The sequence below is a fragment of the Varroa destructor genome, unplaced genomic scaffold (assembly GCF_002443255.2).
Source record: "Varroa destructor unplaced genomic scaffold, Vdes_3.0 BEIS01000002.1, whole genome shotgun sequence".
NCBI lineage: Eukaryota > Metazoa > Arthropoda > Arachnida > Mesostigmata > Varroidae > Varroa > Varroa destructor.
In genome coordinates, this window is record NW_019211455.1 from 4,804,741 (window position 1) to 4,825,723 (window position 20,983).

General features: G+C 39.9%; 1 protein-coding gene across 6 annotated transcripts in view; it reads left to right on the forward strand.

Annotated features, from left to right (window-relative positions):
- LOC111245106 (uncharacterized) overlaps positions 1 to 20,983 on the forward strand; it is a 44,809-nt gene that overhangs the window by 15,771 nt on the left and 8,055 nt on the right. For 3 of the 6 annotated variants that reach the window (XM_022792971.2, XM_086979607.1, XM_086979608.1), the window contains exons 1-3: positions 11,428 to 11,846; positions 17,615 to 17,735; positions 19,377 to 19,486. In XM_022792971.2, coding sequence (XP_022648706.1) covers positions 17,690 to 17,735; positions 19,377 to 19,486 — 156 coding nt within the window. In that variant the 5' untranslated portion in view covers positions 11,428 to 11,846; positions 17,615 to 17,689. Of the gene's footprint in view, positions 1 to 10,660; positions 10,759 to 11,427; positions 11,847 to 17,614; positions 17,736 to 19,376; positions 19,487 to 20,983 lie in introns of those variants that run through there. The other 3 variants (XM_022792970.2, XM_086979604.1, XM_086979605.1) reach the window with 2 other exon arrangements.

Consider the following 20,983-nt stretch of genomic DNA (forward strand, 5'->3'; position numbering starts at 1 on the left):
GAAGACTCACAGATCAAATAGCTTCCTGCTAAAGGAACAAAAACTTGGCGACTCCATTTAAAATCGTTGCCGCGTATAAAACGAAACCTCGGCCGAATTTCACCAGCAACGAACGAATTATCGTTGCTGCAAAGGCAATTTTCTCAAGAAGGCAAACTTTGTTTGTGCTGCTATATAATACATTGTTGGCTATACATGCAAAAATATTTCTACTTTCGTATCTATTATATGAATATATAAAAGCATTTCTGTGACTAGTGTTCAGTTTATGTCATTTTAGTAAAAAATCATGGCGGCCAAACAGTTTCTCTTGAACCTGTTTCACTTTCTTAGTCTCAAATATATTGTTCCTATTAGTATTACAAAAAGAAAAAGTTAGTTAATTATATATTAAGAAATCGTTCTAGAAACCGTGTTTTTTGGCCCGTTCGTTTACATGAGATCATATATTGAGAGGAGTAAAATAATGCCCACTTTTCCAACCAAGCTCATCACTACATCACTGTACAATAATACTTATAACATGAGTATCATTAGAAGTTACGGGCACAGAAGTTTAGGTGGATGTTATGCTGCTTTTTTACATCATTTACACAAAAAATTGGTCGGCAGTTAACTGAGAAAAAGTTCCCAACTAATATTGTTATTTAGCACGAGTTCGACGTAGAAGAAATGTGTGGGCGTTGTTTGTGATTGTGCGAAAATGTTTCCAATGGATGGATGTTGTTATACCTTTAAGTAAAAATGATGTGAGGAGTGTTGCTACAATACTTAAGAATACAATTTTACACGTTGCCATAAAAAGCGAGAATGGGGCAAATCAGACGCAACTTCAGCTGTGACTTTTTGAGGAGCTAAATTTCGAGCTATTTCAACGGAAAAAGGCTAATTTCGATCGATTTCTATGAATGCCATCGTTCCGTCGTACGGGTTACTTCGTTCGAAGAGGTTTTCGATTTTTGTAATAATATACTTATTGATGCCTAAGAGCGCTCGATCGAGGTGGTCATCTTCATTGTTTCTATGAGCTGTCAACAGCCGCAGCTGAGTGTGGCAATTATATATAGTGAACAAACAGACCGCATATAACAAAAAAACAAAGCAGTCATAGCATTGCAACGTTGTGTAGAGTACCCCCCGATACCTCAGCGAGTAAGCACGCACGTCATATTACTTGTTTTATAATGATGCTACAGAAGGCTGACTTGTATTACTAGAGCTGGGCGTCAGTCGAGGCAAACGCAGCTATTTTAAAATCAACATTAGTATCGGTAACGGTTTTATGGAACTGGTAGATTCCGTAGAATTACAACCTGGTTGTATAGTATAACATAAACAATCAAATATGCAAAGTGTTATGTACTAACAGAACAGGCAAAAACAGACGGCAACAGCAGTAGTAATTTTTCATAGCGATAAATTAGCTAACCTGACCCTGATATCCTTGGGTAACAATGCTCCGTCCTCACTTTGACCGAAATCCAGGTTTCGACGGCTGCTTTCATGTCCGTAAGACCAAATCGATTAGTCTAGATGCACTTACCTTTGATTCGTTAGAATACAGTACAAAATACGGGATGAAAATAATAATATTATTATAGCCAAGTTACGGAAATGGCATGATTATGAAGATGTGGAAAAGTTCTCGTGGCAATTTGCCTATCGTCCTGATATCGAGTACGAGCATCTACAATATTTCGATGAATGAAGCATCATTATGCGTGAATGCGAGGCTTAGATGAAATATTCTTTTTGTATACCTTAGACAAATGCTTGAACGGGAAATAGAACCTACCCAGACTGAATTGCTTTTGTTACCCAAAGGCACGTTGTAGTTAATATTTTTTTTTCTATTTTCAACAACCCTTAACGTTCGTCATTAATCTTCTAGGAATGCCCCCCCCCTTGGGAAATCAAGCGGATGACTGATAGCTGATGATAACTTACTCGCCTATAGTAAATTCAGTCTTAGCCTAATTATTATCCAGGCGCTACTTTGTGAACTAGAGCTATCAGGAAACGCTCGTCAGAACAAAGCAGAAAAGTATATTTACTAACGTCCTAAGATAGTCAGTCGAGACTACAATAAGCAATAGATTTTTCTAACCCATATATCCTGTAACTCTAAGTAGATAACGCACCGTCCCCTTACTGGTGTCCTCTACTAGCTGTACATCAATTTGTCTGTTTTAATTGCCACGTTAACGTGTCTGAGGCAGGATATGTCGATGTGTTGTTACTTCGTGAGGGAACTCTGCGAAGGCATGGGAAGACCCGTTGCAACTCTCTGACTAATGTAACAAACAAAAATCGCCGAAGGTTCGCGTCTTGTTGACCTAAGCGTAAGAGGGAATTTCAAATATACAAGTGGTATGATGGTGTATCTTGCAATTATTGTCATTGACAACGTACGCTTTAGGATAAGACCAGAAGAGGGTTGAGAACCCAAGAAGTGGACCCAGGAAACTGGCGAAGTTCCGTCGATGCGGCTCCTGCCGCTGACGTGTCGGTATCAGCGGTGCTACTCATAATTCTGCTGTGATTGCTATTTCAAGTGAATAAAAGTGGAGTTTCCTTTATTCCCATGAGAGTCAGTGAATATGAAAATAATCGCTGTGATAGTTTAGGCTATTTATTGGCTTTCGGGATGGCACACGGTGTTGTATTGATTCTCAGATGGGCGCATTTCTTCATTGAGCCTCTATTGTTGTTGTCAGAAGAAGGCAGCGACAAGGTATAGGGGGCGGCGTTGGTGATGGTAACAGCAATAGCACTAATATACCCATCTGAGCCCAAAAACTGCAGCAGCAGCGCCACGCGTGACTGGGTCAACAGCATCTCATCTAGTTCATGTTGGAATTAAGTTGTTTCTACGGAGACTGGTGTACATTATTCGCTGCTGCTGCGTCGGCTACCGCTGCTGCTGGCACAATGAACTCTTTCGGATTGTGGGGGTATCAGGCCAGTTGTTTGACGTCGGCGTCGTCAATTGATTAGCTGGATAGCGGCTACAGCGTCAGACTCAAGCGGATACGCTTTGAACCTCACAAAACGAGCAAGGTATTAGCTAGAAGTTGGACATCCGTTGCAAGGCCGAGCCCTGATCCTTCAGCGCCAGGGCGTAGAGTGATGATCGCTTCCTTCAGCAGCAGAAAACATAGTCTATCTGTAGCGGTAGAGTGAACATTGCAACGATAATTTAGCCGTAACCGCCATTGTCCAGCGATAACAACAACCGTATTATTATCATTATTATTCACCACGCCTATGGGAACTGCGGTCTTTTTTCTACAAAGAAATATATCTATGTTTGTCCGTTATTTGCTATCATTTCTACCTAAAAATATACACGTTGTTCTGTCAACCTATTGTTAAGGTCATTAGCTTGCTCAGTTGATTGTGACTGACCTAAGTATAAAACTATACAGACTGTCGGGGTCTGTCTTTTACCCCATCTATAAAACCACTCCCAGAGAGGTTTGAGCTGCGCTGAAATATAAATATTGTTAAAATAAGATTGGATAATTTGAATATAATAAGCTTTTCTGATACCATGTTAAGTTATTGCCACAGCTATGACAAGGTGGTCTGCGTCGGTAACGAGTGATATGTTTAGACTAAATATGTTTGTTATCATATTTAGCGACTCTGCAGTAAATACGTCATTGTTTGATTTCTATATAGACCTGTATCCATTTGTACTACCTCCTAATTTCGAACTAGTTCCTACTTTCTAGAAGTTTTCTAGGTTCGCAGGTCTGGCCGTCCCAAAATGATCTCTCATTGGGGCGAATTGAGCTGATCTTTTGTGGGTCGCTAGAGCTCCATCCCGAAAACATTTTCACGGAACATAGAGCCGATTAACCATGTTGTTTTTCGTTTTTAGTAAAAATTTTGCTTTTTCCCCATAGGGCGTAATGTAAAAATCGACGGTAGACGCCCCTTTTTCATTTTCCGTCTTGGAAGACAACGCCGTACTCGTTCACAAACATCTCGACGACCACCAACATCATTCGCGCTTATATAATCATTAAATATATATTTTTTATGGAAATTGTATTGCGTGACAAAGTGTGCTTAGTTTGTATTGTATCGCGAATTGTATTGTGGAAGAGGTTATTAAGTTTGCCCTAAGTAAAATTAAATGTATTTAATAACAAACATGCGTATGTTTATATATATTTCAGTTGAGTTAAGCTAATAAATGCCTATACTGCCCAGTTTGAACGCGGGAAAATTCGATAACGTGCGGTAGACATTTAAGTAATCTGTATTCCACTCAGTTACAGTCAGAAAGTTAATTATTTAATTATGTAATATTACATGGTTTAGCTGATTAACTTGTTTCCGCTGGGCAATCCGCAGTCCATAAAACAAGCTGTATGCAGTAAATTGTCATATCTAACAAAACAGCAAAAGTAGTAGTTTGCAACGGTTTCAAGAACGTTATTTTTGTTTGTTAGGGATAAGACTCTTTTTTTTACATAAAAAAAAGATGTTTATTAGATATAAATATCTGTGTGAGCAAAACTATACAAACAAATTGCAATTATGTATTTTACTCATATCTTTACCCGGTCCAAACGGACTTTTCTGTGGAGATTTCTCAGTATCAACTTCCTTTTTAGCCTATGCTACCTTCAAAGGAACTTCTATTTCTTCTCCAGTTCATCTTACTCTACCGTGAGTCAAACTTGGATTTACACTTCATACGACAGAGTGCATTCCAGTCTGTAGGGTTACAGACTTTTACTTGCCAATAACTACTATAATGTTGACCATATCAATTTAGAAAACGTAAGATAATCATCTTCGCAACGGACCGACCCAACTCGAACATTCAAGATAAATCTATGTTAAATCTGGAAGAAACAAATCTATATAGACACTCATTTGAGCTAGGCCGATAGTTTCAACGAGGCCAATGAAGTCACTTCTTTCCTTCTTTATTGTCGAGGGACGTCGCGGTAGTACGAATTCTAAATGGCTTGTAAAGATGATTATAATGGTCAGTCTGTAGCGCTGATTGAATCATCTATGAAACACTATCAATGTTTTAAATTACTTCGACAAGGCAATAGAGAAGTAAGTGGGTAATCTGATGACATAAAACCTTGTGTCTCACTTAGAAACCCGATTTAAAGGATCTTTTTTAATTTTGAAAGGCATTAGATATACCAAAGTGCATAGCACACGGAAACATGTGGATAAGTCAACTAAAAACATTCATCGGTTTGGTATACGTTGATACCTGCTGATTTCGGCCGTACAATAGTAGGTATGCTATGTAATTGTGTACGCATATATTTACTTTCTAGCCCTAATAACATATGCAAATTATTTTGATTAAAATTAAATCACCCTAATTTTTACTCTAATTGTTTCAGCTATACTCGTGTATATATATTCTATAACAGTTCCATGAACGCTGCTCCATAAACCTTCTATTTTGTCCCCAAAATCCCGTGCGCGTTGAACACTCCATCGTCATTTTGCATGCTACATTTAGGGGACTCCTATTGGCCACGGTGAGTGATTTTTAAACAGTGATCGTTATTCAGATTGACGAGCATGACATTGAGGGTAGCGTCGCCCCCGTCGCCAATAAAATGTCGCCCGGAATAAAGTAATTATTCAACTCGATGGAAATTGAATTTAAGCCGAAAGAGATTATGTACCGGCGCCGCTCTCTGCTACGTGGAAAATCTATCTCTTTCCTTACGTCTCCGCGTTAGTCGGCCACTTTTCCTTGGCATTGCTGCAGCCAACTTTCTCCACGCCCAAAACCCACCCCCTATTACTGCTCACATGGATACATTATGTACGATGAGTGCATGCGTGGGTTACTGTTGCTTAGCGTCGTGCAACGAAATTTATGCATGGAGTTTGTCATGCGAAAGAAACGAAATCGAACGCTGTCACGTGAGCTGTTTGATCAGCTAGTTTTCAGGAAAGAGCCATCATCGCTGCTGGCCCCATTACCTTGGTGTCATCTTTAGCGCTGATGGGAACATGCGACGGTTCCTCATTGAAAATTTCAGCAAAAACTGGTCGACTTAGTGCTCTGCCGCTGTTGCTACCGCTTACGAGAGACCTTTGAATAGATTTGTTTCAAATTGGCTAGTAACGATCGATCATTACCACCGCAACCGCTACAAACTTTGCAGATTGGCTCGTTTTTACGTCTCAATGAGACCCAGACTCGCGCATTTGCGAACAATGACTGTCGGGACTCCTAGAGGACGGAAGTCACAGAAACGGGCAAGGCGACACCGGTCGCTGACGCGGATGCTGCGAAGATGGTTCAAATGACTGCGGTATAAACGAAGGTTTATGCCGCCGTTATTTACCGTTCGCTCGCAAATAAGTGCGTTCTCTTGTTCCTGCCGCCTATGGGGCTTGTGTTTGGTACATAAACGACCCACGAACAATGAGAAAATAAAACGGAATCAGCAGGTGAGAAGCACAAAGCGTAAAAGAATTGAAAGAAAAAGCCAAATCATGCCGCTTTATATCGTCGATGAATGGCGGACGGAACGTACGAGAGCAGGGAAATGCGACGCAAGCCTAAATGTAGCGATCAACTACTATTCAAGTGAAGCTATTTGGTATTATCTTTTGTCTTATTTATATATTACAGTTTATTATACGTTACCAGCAGGCACAATGGAATATTGAATGAAATAAATAAACTACGAATTCAAAATTGCGTTTCTATCATTGCCATAGTTAACCAAGCTAGTTCACGCAGTATACTATAGAAGCGATTATTATTATTATCATCATTAATTTCAGAGAGATATTTCAGAAGTTATCGAGGTTTCAGATCTGAGACAAACTAATAAAACTCATGGACTTTGGCTACATCAGATCGTGTGGCCATTGAAATATACCATGATTTTAGCTTAACACATTTTTAATGTGGCGATAAAGCGCAATTCGTGTGAATTTCAGCCGATGTTGTATAAGACGCCTAATATTAGTAAACAAGATTGTGATCGCCTAGGCTATGACGGGCACAAGATTTTGCCGAAAAAGCACTTAGTCTACTCCTCGTGATAAGCAAGAGAAGGGAGCAAAGTAAGTTGTTACTCAGTCACCGATATTCGGTGGAGGCCACTTGGCCAATCGCTTGCGCTGTGTGAATGTAAAAAGACCTCATCGAGATCTGTTTGCTCACTTTTTAAGCGCATCGCTCGTGAACCATCATAAGCTAGCGGGGGAGAAGACAGTCTGTGGCAGGGGCTGTTTCTGTGCGCATTTGGCACAACACGTTACAACATAAAGAAAGAACAAACGTAACGATGATCGCATTACAAGCAGTAGACAAAGCGACTTGTCAGTGAGTAGGTCAGACAGCAGAACTCGTATGAAGCATCACATCTGGGCAGAGATGATCAAGGAAGCCGCGATCATATCGCTTGGCCGGAAGTAAATTGAATGAAATGATAAACAAACATCTGTTCGTCGTGAAAGCAAGCCCACTTCATCCTTGCGCCATCTTACATTTTCCCAACCCTTCCCAGAGAGACCGAGTCACTTAAGGCCAGCCTCGGTTTTCCGACGTCTCGCTAGTGGAACGTATAGCGGACCTACCTAGCTTTGACCAACTGACGCGAAAACGAGCGAAATTGTTTTTCTTCTATTTTTCCAGCAGACGTCAAACACTGAGACGTAATATAATCCGGAAAAGTCCGCTTGTATAGCACAGCACTACTACATAGGAATGACGGAAACGGAGCAACCAAACGGAGAAACAGGGAAGACTGCGCTAGCAACCGAAATCAACTGGCCAACGGTATCTGCAATCGTTGATGATTGAGTGCCTAAACAAATGGTCATACTCAGCTCTCATTACGTGTGTACGATATTGCTTCTTCTTGAATGAATACCGCAACGTCTCAGGCGTTTATCAATCCCGCCAACTATCTGAGATACGTGTGTGTATGCGTTTGGTAGTTATCTCATTTGTTGAAATGTTGTCCTAATATAATATTGTTTATGGGCTATCGTTGATTGCGACGAGAATCAAGGTATCTTGTGAGAAAAAATAATGAAACAAGCAACAAAAAAAGGGGGCAATTGTTGATGTTTGGAACTACAAATCATATGATCGAATGGCCGTGTCTCTGAGTGGAGAACCGCAATGTGAGGCTGACATTATGGCACCTCGACGTTGCAGCCTTTTTCGAGAAGACACACACATAGACGGTATAAATATGTATCAATTTGTATATGTGTATACATACGTACACATACAATATTATTACAATTCCTTATTCAAAGCAGGTGTTGATTGTATGATACGTTGTTGTTGTTATTGCTACTACTGCTGCTGCTGCTGCTGCAGTTATTTGAATTGATATGTAATTGCCCAGTGGCTTTTCAGCAGCAGAACACAAATAATACCCATACGTTTGCTTATTTGTGTTTTCGTCTATTTGTTTACGAATGTACCTGCTGTCGCAAACGCGTCCAGGATAGTGGTGCAGAACATACAGGAATTCGGTCGGGTTTGTTCTTCTCTTTAGCGCCGTTTCGGCAAAGCCTCATGACGATGATAACTTTATTAAATAGCCCCGTTCAACGTGCGAGAAGTCAATCCCTAGCGAGATTGCTACCTTAATAGTTAGAGGTGATTGGCAGCGATCGCCACCAGCAGACTGATCATATAAGTTGGGTCCTCTGACGAAGATCGGCTGTCGTAGCGAACAGATCTATTCTGCCGGTATTGCTATCTTGGGGCCACGCATGGCATGGTGCACGTAGGTTGTGAACAAGAAAAATCGTCGTCTGATTGAATAAAGCAGCAAGAAACAGGCACAAAGGGCTCGTAACTGAAAACGGTGCATCGATTTGCGTAGAAGACGGATACACGGACTTATATAGTCACACACACGCACATGGACATGCCGGCTACGAGCGTACGAGGGCGATTGATGTAGACCAGTGACTTCGTTGTTAAAACGGGAGAGAAAAAGGCCGTCAGAAGGTACTAGAAGAAACGTAAAACAATGAAACATACATGAAAAGCTTACCTAAATTGTGACGATGTCATTGCAGTCATCAGAACAAAATAGAAACGAACTACAGGATAAGCGGTATTGCAATGACATTTGTTTCTTTCTATACCTGTAACGAAACGAGCGTCGAGCAACTGAGCCGGCAAGATCAGTACCGCTATTCAGCTTGACATATCGTTTTGACGTGCTGGCACCGGCTGCCACGACAGGCCACAAAGTTATATCACGCAAACGGACTCGTACATTCGCATATGCCTTCTATCAAGTCTCCGCTGCTCTAAAATGATTACCGCCGCCATCGCTGATAGTTGATGCTGTCGTCGAAGTTGCCAGTGATGCCTGTTAGAGATTTTCGTTTTTGCAGGTTCTGCTTCCCCAGTACCGACAGCGTTCAGCGGCGTATCTTCTATGAAGTTCATTCGTAAGAACAGTCCGGTAAATAGTGAATGACGCGGTGAAATTATCAGGGCACCTTTAGAATGACGGCCTTGCGTAGACAGCCGCTTCTTGCGAGACGTACACGCTTTGATACCGATAGACGACACTACGAAAGACGGATTCTACTTAGACGCTGGGACGCTAAAAGCGACACAAAAAGAGGATTTGGGTAAACACGTAACAACTAGTCCTTTAAATCATGACAACTGCTCACGACTGTGGCGGTGATGGTCCGTTGGTGAGTGTAGTTCTTTGCACAAAGATGTCCGCAGCTATTTCTGTTCACAGCTGATCCCAACGGCTGAAACTGTCGCGAATGTCATTCCTGTTTACAAAAAAAAGTTACAAAAAAGTCTATCAAGGATTCTGTCAATTACGTGGAGAAAGAAAGCACGCAAACAGCTCTACTTTCTCTCGGGCCCCACGGCGGGGCAATTCTGAATTAGGCTTACTTTCACTTAACACTTGTTCCTCGTACATCGTTATATTTCTGGAAAAGTCATTCGCAGGGGCTGCGAGCGCATGTGACCCCAGGATACTATTTTGCTTTGTTTCGAACGATATCATGGCGCCGTAGCTGAAAAGGCCTTTTTTGGATTTAAAAGTTGGGGTGCTTCGAAGTTACCAAAGATGCCGACAGCCGCAGGCCAACAGGTTGAATGACGCCTGGCCTGCATGACATAGTTCTCGAGAAATTGTTTCAGTTTGTCCTTTCTGCCGATGACGATTTGTTCGAAGAGATGACCTACCCTGTTCCTTTATAAGCCCGGTGTTTTGACTTCCACATCCACCATAACGTTGGAGTAACTGCGCGGAAGAGAAAGTATAAACGTTTTTTGTAACGATATATTGGCAATCAACTTTTTCAAGTCAAACTTCTGTTCGAAACAAACATTTGTACTCAGTACATGTTACACAAAGCGTTCATATAACTGTTTTAATGTACAGCACCGCCCAAAAAATTTTTGATAGAAGTTACTTTGCCTTATTATATTGATCGTTACTCTCTTCTTGCTATAATCCTTATGATCATGGATACAGCTATTTACTTCGCTGGGTAGCCGGCATTCCAACGAGAATGATGCAATAAGATTACAAGAGATAAAAAAACTAGACGAGGGAGTGGGGCGGAAGATAATGAATGCCATGCTACTGACGAACCAATCGCTCTTTTAGAGATTCATTTCCTTTGAAACAGCTCATTCGCCCATCCGTTGTCAAAGATATAGACGCGAACACCGCTACTGCCGCTACGATTACTACCTGTTCTTGGGAAATAACTATATATAAACACTTGGTTAGTTAAAACAGCAGTGAACTAAACCTAGTAGAGCTATTAATTCGTTCCCTATCTGATTTCACGTGGATCACTCTAGTCATCATCGCGTAGGGAGCGAACGCACGATGGATTGAAATGATTGCTCTGTAATTCCCCACGCTGGGTTTTTACTTTAGTCTATTTTTTCTTCATTCTGCATCATTTTTGTTTTTGCTGATTGTTCATGGTCTTGGTTTTGTTAGCCCTCGTGCAGTTCCCTTTCATTTGAGCCTGGGCCACGTTGACGCGAACGCAAACGGTCAAGGAAAGCTAACAGACATTAATTTCGTTCTTGGCAGAAGACGCAAAGTGTCGGTGTATGAGTTTCTAATGAGGGCGTTCGCTTGTGTGTATCTGTTGGTTTTCGACGTTTTTATCGTTGATGCTCGTTGTTACCGCCGACACTGTTACCATTGTTGTTATTGCTGCCGTTCTAACTGGTGGTTCTTCTTCTAGCCCTTTTTCTTCGAAGTCTTCTCTCTTCCGACGTTCGCCACTATCAGCACCCCGCTGTCAGGGCGCAGACGCTCTGCAAGACGGAAGCAGAACGATGACGACCACGTATGAGGGATGGTTACTGGTACAGTGGCGGCGGCAGCAGCCGCAGAAGCAGTGGGAAATGGGAAGAAATGGGAGAACTGCCCATGAACTAGCTAAATCACGTAAATTATGCTACGATGATATCGTGACTCTTGCGCAAGTGCCGGGTAATGTATGCGGCGTGTGTTGGGTGTCTGGGAAATGTTATGTCTCTGTGTTTTGGTTTCGGTAACAGTATTAGTCCCATGGTCGAACCGAATCCGGTCTGTGTGCAGATATTAGTAACGCCACCGCTGCTAAGATCGTGTAAGCTCGCGTTTTTGCGCGTTCGCGCTCTTGAGTGAAGGTCCATAGGATTTCATGTCGTTCTATCCACCAGCGGCATCGGTTTGAGTCGACAAGTGTAGGCGTGCGCGATTCCTTTACTCAATTTCTTCTCATAAGATAGTGAAAACAATACGACAAAAGCAAAGCATATAAAGAAGCTATTCAGGGAAATGAAAACCGCGAAGAGAACAGGCTCTGAGGTAAGGCTACGGTTTAGGGTGACAGATCTGGAAAAGACTCACTTAACCAAGGCATAAGAAACTAATCAAGACCCAAAACCGCACGGATGCTTCAGTACTGGGTAGCAATTGCCAAAACTCAGAAACTGAGGGCTCATTACGTCTCTGTCAGTTCATTTCCCAACGGCGGAGGCGGAGGCGGAGACGCCACAATCGCCTCCGTCTCCATCGTTCCAGAGAAGAGACCCAACGTATAAATCATTTGCAAGCTATAGTCATAATGTAGATAAAAGTAATCATACCACCGAGTTCGATATATATACGTATAGTGTGCGGTAAAACTCCCTATGGTTCGTTGTAGTTAAATTAAAACACAGCAAAATCGAAACTACCGCGTCTGCGTGATGTGGATATTAAATAACAGGGTGAAACGTTATGCTGTCTTTTACTCGGTGTTTGCCAATATATTATGATAAATCTATTTTTTAACAGAATTTCATTTTCTACGAAAACCATACAAAAAATGATGATAGTATGGCTAACATAGAAAAGTAACGAATTAGATAACTTCGATTAAGCCCGGGTCCGTAGGAAACAAGTTCGATTTATGGGCGACGTTTTTATTAAACATGCGCATTGAGGTCGCCAGGGGTGCCATCAATTAGCTTCCAGTCGAAAAACAATGAAATTAATTTATTGTTTGAAATGTTTTTTTTGAAATTTTTTATTGGCACCTGTTACGTGTTAGAGTGGAGCTCTAAACTGGCTATCGAAACACTATCTTTATGCCAATGGAGGACCTCGTGATCAACAGCCTTTATACCTGTAGCGTAAAATGCCTCCAATAGAGTCTCATATGTACTCTTGAAGAATTAATCTTGATGAGCTGAATGCGCGCAGCTGAAGAATACGTACTGCTACTGCGAGTACGGATAAGACAACTAACTTTCTAATGTTCTCACCGCATCATTGTAGTCTATCTTCAGTAGCTACCAGGCTACAGAGTGAAGAATGTTTGAACGAAGATAGTAGTTGACCATTGACCGAAGCTCGAGCTGTTAATTTTATATTTCCGTGTCTGCAAGCCGTTACGTTAGACTGAGCAACTCAACTCTATATATATATATATATCTGTGTGCCATAATTACGACGATGCCTCTACAGTTGTTTTAATATATATTCTGCAGTAGCGATCCTTATGACTCGATTTCGACCGTAGTTAACTGTTTCGCTTGGTTTGACCCGTGAATTTAACCATGTTCCTGTTAGTTCAATACAATGACTCATAAACAAAGGATAAATGATTATAACTTTACAATCTTTCTCGAAAAAAATCGTCCGTTTAACTGGCAAGCTGACTAATGATAAACAAACACTTATTAAGTGTCAAGTAATTTTACATTTTACTTACTTGTTAACGGGCTTTGCTGCCAGCAGCTTGCCATCGCTAACAACTGCTAAGTCCAGCCTTATTGGTTTATTACGAGGTATGCAGGTGGTGATACGCTATCATAACTTATCTTAACGCTAAAAATATATCTATATACGTCTAGCTATGTGATTTATTGCCCATAAAAGCAGGGATTTATCGTTTTTGTAGAATGATTTCCAAGTTATCATCGCATGTTTATAAGCCTCAGAAAGTCCTTGTCCTGTTGATTCATCCGTCTGTCTATTTGCTCTAAGCAGGTGTTACTTATTGGCTGGCTTGCGATTATTATCTCTCTGTCTCTGCGGAAGCATCTTTACTAAATGCAAAAGTACAGGCAGATTTCTCTACTATTACCGGGGTGTGGTTAGCCATTTGGCGTCTGCTTTTTTTTTGTATTTATTTTTCGACGTCGCCACAGTTGCGGCCCTATCCAAATGGGGCACACAAACATCAGGCCGTGCCAAACAGGCATCCCAGCCAGTCGGCTCTCAGGTGCGTCGACGCTGTTAGGAAGGTGGAAACGTATGCCGCCCGATAGCAGCTCGGGCTTTATCAAATTAACGTTCGCAAAATATTGCCCCAATTACTATAAGAGACACTTAATATCTTGATCGGCACTGGCGCTTTTTAAATAATAATAATGATAATAATTAATTATACTGTACAGTCAGATAACTAGAGTTATGGTGGTGCTAGATATATAAAGTCTCAGAGAAAGGTCGCATACACGGGAATTCATATAGCTTTGCCAAGTAAGTGAAGGCGCGACCAATCGACGTTAATATTCCGTTTTGTGAACGTACACGGAAACGATTTTGTACTTACGTTGTACTTTTTTGTATTTTTCTATGTTCGTTTATTTGTGCTTATATAGTCATCTTTGTTTGACTGTAAGTATGCCTCAGTAGAGTTTAGTTTAAAATATATCGGTTTATAATTAAAGTAGGGATTGCTCACACTGGCAAAAACTTTTCTCCTTGTAACTAGAAATTTTATCTGTTCATAGCTATAAGCCTACCACGTTCTAAGTTATCTATTTTATTACGAGGACTATTAACTAGAATACACTTTCATTGCGAGATACAGATAGCGTTACTCATGAGATTCGCAAATCGTTTTCAAAGTTAATAATAAATGAACAAGATACTAATTATAGTAGTAAATAAGCATCGACTGTTTTTCTAAGTTTACACAGACGCAGGAACATATTGTTCCTATAGTTGTTTTTGCTTTCCCCTCACACACAAATAACTTGGAACTTTCTTCATACATCTGTTTGAACAATAGCTGTCATTCCAATAGCGTACACAAAAAAGACCGTTCAAAGTATTCTATACTCAATTATTTTTAAAATTTTTGTTTTCTGCCGGATACTACCCTCAAGCTGACTTCGAAGCTTACCGGATCCAGTTGAAGCAGTCGTACACGTTCACCTTTGTCTCTCAATATGGCTCTGTTGGATGTTAAGCGACAAAATCACAAATAAACCAAGAGTCGCATTTGTTATCAGCTGACGATCCGTGAGCGGTTATCTGTTTTGTGACAGCCGTCTATATTGATTTGGCGAGACGCATTATTAGAGATCTAAAAAAAGCTTCTCTAATCCAATGAATACGACAGCGATAGCTGTAAGACACGTTTTTGGTGTATGTTTTCATGATTTACCTTTGAAGCAAGGTCACCTCTTGTTTTCAGATGGAATTTATGATGTATCAGTAGATTTATGCACTGTTTATCTTAATTATTATAAGCAATCGATTTTGTGGGATCGTTACGGTACGATAGATTGTTTTCGTTCTCTATTATAATTCGGATAACGTTAAAATTACAAAAATAAAAAAAAAAAAAAAAGCTGTGCAAGAAAGCCATTTTTGGTGCCGGTATGTTCTCTTTAGATATTATAACGACCCTATTTAATTTGTGAACCCTGCTATATTATTTTTGCCAAACCGAAAATGAGGAAGTAAATAATTTTTATGGAGTAATAAAAGAACAAAACGTGAACTATATCTCTTTGACAGTCTTCCACCGTTTTCCTTGCCCATATGCGTGCACTTTTTAGGTGAATTTAAGGCGTATGCATATGAAGATTCTCAAGCAGACCAACGCATATACTTCGAAACAATCAATGATCGAAACAATCAAAATTCAATGGCGTGGCTTCACTAATTATTTATAAGGGAAAAGTCTTCTAGCTTCACGTTCACCCAGCTAGTTCTTCACCTTGAATTCTATATGTTCGTAGGCACTTGGGAACGTGAAATGTCTGTATTTCATCTTGTTTTCTTCTTGTAAGTAGTTTTTGAACAAAGAGCCCGACTCAATTTCGTGTTGACTTGAGTCACATGTATTTTATCCTAAATCCTTTTGATTATCTCTATTGAGGTGCTAAAAAAAGACCATTTCGGTCGAAAAACTGACTGGAACAATAGCTCAAAATAAGCAAGTTGAGGACGTTCCGTGAAGAAGTTTATTTCAATACATATGACGACCACAGAAATGATGAGACAAGATTTCCACAACTCGGTCTACTGGTAACAACTGGTAGCTTTAACATATGGTTAATATGGAAAACAAGTCAAGTCCTTATGTGTTTACCTAGATGCTGTCACTTACAAAGTGAAAACATTTAAATTCGTAAAATAGATACTCCTCGAGATACAATATAATATATCCCCTATCGTGTTTTTGACGATTTTTGAGTAGCCAGATCCTAGAACTGAAACTTATCCTGAAAGTTTTGTAAGAGCTTCAAAGAAGCAAGTTATGATTGGATAGTAGGGACTTCATACAGCAAAACTGGCACAAAATATACGAGAATCTTCGCCTTAGGAGATCATTTTTAGGATCGGCGTGGGAGCCGATTACGGCAAAAATTTTTAACTGCTTTCACCTCAAAATTGCAATTTTTAAGTAACAGGTAAATGAATTTCCCTTTATGAAATGATTTGCCCTAGCAAAAGTAGATCTCAGTTCCTTCACACGAAAGCCTTTATATATATATTAGGATGTGACAAAAGAACACAGTAAGCTTTGAAATGGAATAACTTTTTGTTGAATTAGTTATGATGATTCTTTAATATGCCTTATAGACGGTGTCCATCATCTTTTACACATTTATCCCAGCGTTCCTCTAGGCAACCATACAGCTACCACTCGCGTTCCCACATATAGTTTCTCCATCTACAGTATATCTATCGTGAAATACATTTGTCCGCTAGTTCTTCTTTGTAGGGCTCGGAAGGCCCCATAATCGCATAGATTTAAGCTAGGGCGAGTTATAGCCAATGTTGTATATGTTTTTTTTCAATCCAGAAAATAATTCCGGCATGGCAAATAGATGTGACGTTGTCATCAAGTAACCAGACTGCGTGCCTTCGATTGTGGTTCCAATGGTCAATGGATCTTGTAAAATACTTGAGATGGTGAGCGAGTATCGTTCTCGGCAGTTATCTTATGCAGATGCCCCTGATGTCGATTGCCAGTATTACCGTCACTGTGTGCGCGAACCCACCCAATACTGCCACCGAATTCGGGTTCTCTTGAGGGCAACACCGTTTTCTTGTCTGGCTCCTTCCTAGTTAGCGGCGTAGGTTGAGTTATGGCTCGTCTGTGGGGGACGTACGCTTCACGCGGTTTTGGAATATACCAGACGCATCCCCAACTGACTCGATGCTAAATCACGGGAAACCTACTTTTCACCTAGTTTTTGCATTTTCAGTATTTGGGTTATGATTCTATAACATGTGAAATGACAGTTGTTACCGACGAAACCCTTAGACTCCAGTTTCGTTTCGTGAATAGCTTGCTCGACTACGGCAATGCGCTCTTGTCCTTCGGATTCCGATGTTTAATTATCTTATCACTAATTTTCAATGCTCCAATTTTCGTCTTTTAAGCGTTTGCACCATTTATGTATTATACGTTTGCGTAAGGTCCCCCTGCCTAACGTCTTTATCAATCTCCGATAAATTTCCGCACTTTTAACGCGATTTTAACGAAACAAACACTTAATAACTGAACGTTGATCCTTAAGTTAAAAAGTGTTTTTCTTCTGAGCTTATTGCTACTAAAGGAAACGCAGGCAATCTTCTCTAACAGGATTCTAGGTGACCGTGTTTTAGCAGTCAAATTTTAGTTGTTAGCGGAGCATGGTTTTAAAGTTACTCAGTTATAGCTTGCCGTATTCACCTGTGTAATATATATAGGACCTAGTTCGGAACATCGAAAAAATAGGCAGATATCTTAGGCATGATGGTTGCAGATTGTGTTAATGACTTCATAGAAAAATCACATGGCCATGAAGAACTGTTTTTGAGGCGTTATTAACAAGTATGTATTGTGGTGTGTTAAACAGGTGGTCGTAATGGAGGAGTAAAATCTATAGTCGATAGTTAACACTCGCACAAGAGAGGTCCGGGCGCGGACCAAAATGAAGGTCTGCGCAGTTCCTTCGGCATTCGTATTGGCCGTTATATGTAAGTACTATTTGTCACTGGATCATAACTTCAGGGTAGAAAGCACCTAAGAAATAAAAAAAAACATAGATTATTAGTTACTCTTTTGCTTTAAATGAGAATGCTGTTTTTGATATCCTTTTATATCAGACTATAATAGTTAAATTATTAATAATTTCAAACGAATCATCACCATAAATGTGTGTGTAAGTAGTTATATTGATTTCTCGATGAATGAATCAGGTCTTGTAACAACAATGCCGACTGAAAAAAATCGCCACTAGAGTAAGTTATTAGAGAGGGTTACTTGTATGATTATTACGTCGTTTTTTAGAAAAACCCCCAGTACTATAGGGTTACCTCGGCTAAACCCCCAAAGTGGGCTATATCTAAAAAAAGTGATATTGAGCGCATATTCACAGAGCGCAAATGGCGTAAGACGTTAAGGAAACCTCTTCGAGAGTGAGACTGGCTATTACATAGTTATAATTTGGCTGCATGCCTTTGATTCTGTTAAAAGCAGGCTTGCCTTATTTTTTACACTGGACGCTCAGAACAGTACGAGGAAGCTCTGCTTTTTAGAACTATTGGAGATTAATAACCGCTTGACTCATAGGCTATTTGATCTAACTGCAGGATTCAAATGCTGAGCTGAGGTTCGACATAGTATCAGGTTGAATAGGCTCGATATAATATAAATATATAGTTTACTAGCAGATAAAAGTAGCTGATTTGTTCTAGTATATCAAATTGTTTTTATCGCAATCAAACACGACGTACTTGGTAGTCTACGGAGAGTTCAATATAAAACTGGGCTTTAATGAAAAAAAAATTAGGCTTACATGTTTCAATTAGCTGGTAACAGAATACAAATCGATAGCTATTTTACCTGTATACAATAGACTAGGCCACGTCTTCAATATGGCTAGACTGTTAGATCAGCCGTGATAAAAAAAAAATGAGGTTCGATGGGTTGGAGTGAAGTAGATTCTTCCGCTAACTTGTTGTGTTCTATACTGTGCGGCTACTAAGTGTATTTTGTGCTCTTCGTTATTTGAAGTTCTTTTTGAAACACTACGGTGTTCGCTGGTAGTTTCCAGGCTTAGGGGTCCGCAGGAAGGTTCCTTTCACGTATTTATTAAAAGGGAAATAGTGTTTTTATAAATATCATACATTTATTGTATAAAAAATATAATACTATAGATGACATAAAGGTAATATATACGTATATATATGCTTCTCTGTCAAAGGATTACAACGTATGTCATAAGTTAATTGAATGCATTGAGATCGCATTTAGGTTTGTTATTTGAAAAAAATAGAGTAAAAAAAGTAACATTTAGTGTGCATACTATATAACACATCGGCGGTTTACACGAGGCTGCCATACATGACTCCTTATACACACGTCACGATTGTAGACATTACCTGTAATACTTATCACAGTGAAAAATCGCAAGAGGTCATCGTCGTGATATACTTGAAGCTACGTGTTACCTTGCGGAACTAGAAGGCGTGCTCATCTACTGCGCGGAACGTTTGAAGATGTATATTCTGAGCAGATTATTGGAGACTTGCCATTTATTTAATTGTAAAGGGCAATAATACATTTTCGTAATTCACGCATTTAAATCATATCAAAATTACTGGTGATGCTTTCAGGTGTCTGGGTACTGCAGATAGAACGGGCAACCGGTGACAGGGAACTGATTGCGTCGGCAGAGTACGACGACGAATCGGAGCAGGACGACAATCGCCCCTTAGCCTCACAGGTTTTAACACTCAAACTCACTGCATACTATAATGTTATATATAATTAGTATAAATGTATCTTTCAGTGATAATACCTTCGAGATAGGCTCGACTAAACGGTAGGCCGAGCTCTATAAACAGCCGAAAATGTTTTCCACATAATTTGACGTTCACAACAGATTTGCTTCCATTGGAGGATCTAATGTGCCAATAAATTGATTTCATTCCTAGTAGCGTAAACTAATGCTTCTCCATATGTTCTAAATTCAGGATGACAGCAAAGAGATTGCCAATAACTCTATACAAGAACGTCTTCGTGTCTTATAAAGTTAATTAAAGGGTTAAATATGAGATTTCAATGTTACTGGCTTCGAAATCTTGCTCCATTAGTTCTGATTCCGTCACCTCACAGTGTTACATAGAAATAATAGCTGCTGCTTTTCGTATTGTCTGCTTCTGTCTTGTTTATAAGATGTCTCTGTCCCCACATGATCTGATGAGCATTTTAAATAGACTTGAGCAACTCGATAAATTAAAAAAATTCACTGTTTATTACGCGCAAAAGAATCATTTGCTACTTCCCTTATCTAATTTTACAGTTGCTTATAGCCACTTGCTATAGTTCATTGCCCTCCTTGTTCTTTGTCCTTCAAGTATATTATTATCGACCTGATTAGATAGAAAATATTTTATCCTAACTTTGAGTTGCCCAGGTGGGGATGTATGGCGATAAGGAACAGTTTTTACCGATTGCTTTACTCCAAATTTTCCCCAACGTCAAAAAGTGATCCTGTTCGTTTTCCTAATTTGTTTGATTGTGACGAGGGTTTTATAATTACAAGATAATTATTTGAGAATAATAAGGACTCCACAGATAGAAAGTGATTTAAATAGACGCTGACCGTTAGACAAGGTCACGGCCTTATCTGGTAACTTGACTTCTTTTAAAGCTACAGTTTAGGCTAAGTAGAGTGCATTCTTTAGACCGAAGGGGCTATTTAGGTTTGAAAGATCACTTTTGAGAAGCACTTTTAGCTATAGGGTCATACTCATCTCGAATTGTTTCGGCAGCTCATTGGCTTTAGTGAATGATAGAGTGCCGGCTATACGTACGTACATCTTTGTAGTCTGAATTGATAATCCAATGTTATGATCCGAACAAAATTGTAATAGCGCTTTAACAGCGCTGATCTGATGCTTAATTATCAGCAGATAACTAAGGGACGAAGTATCAAAAAAGACAAGCTGCTGAAGAACGGCGGTAGCTGAGCATACTTCTACAAATATTATATACTATGGTTTCAATTCGGTAAAACTTTCGGTACAAAGACATTGCCTTAGCAGGCTTAGTATCAATGCATCATAAATAAATATTTAAGTAACTGTACAGGCAATAAAGCTCTATTGAATTCAAAGTTTTCGGCCAAGTATCATTCAAAACCCAACTGATCTTGTTCCCTCTTCCTTGTTACGTATTCGCGGATAGAATGCGGATAATCGTCCTTATTGTATAGTGT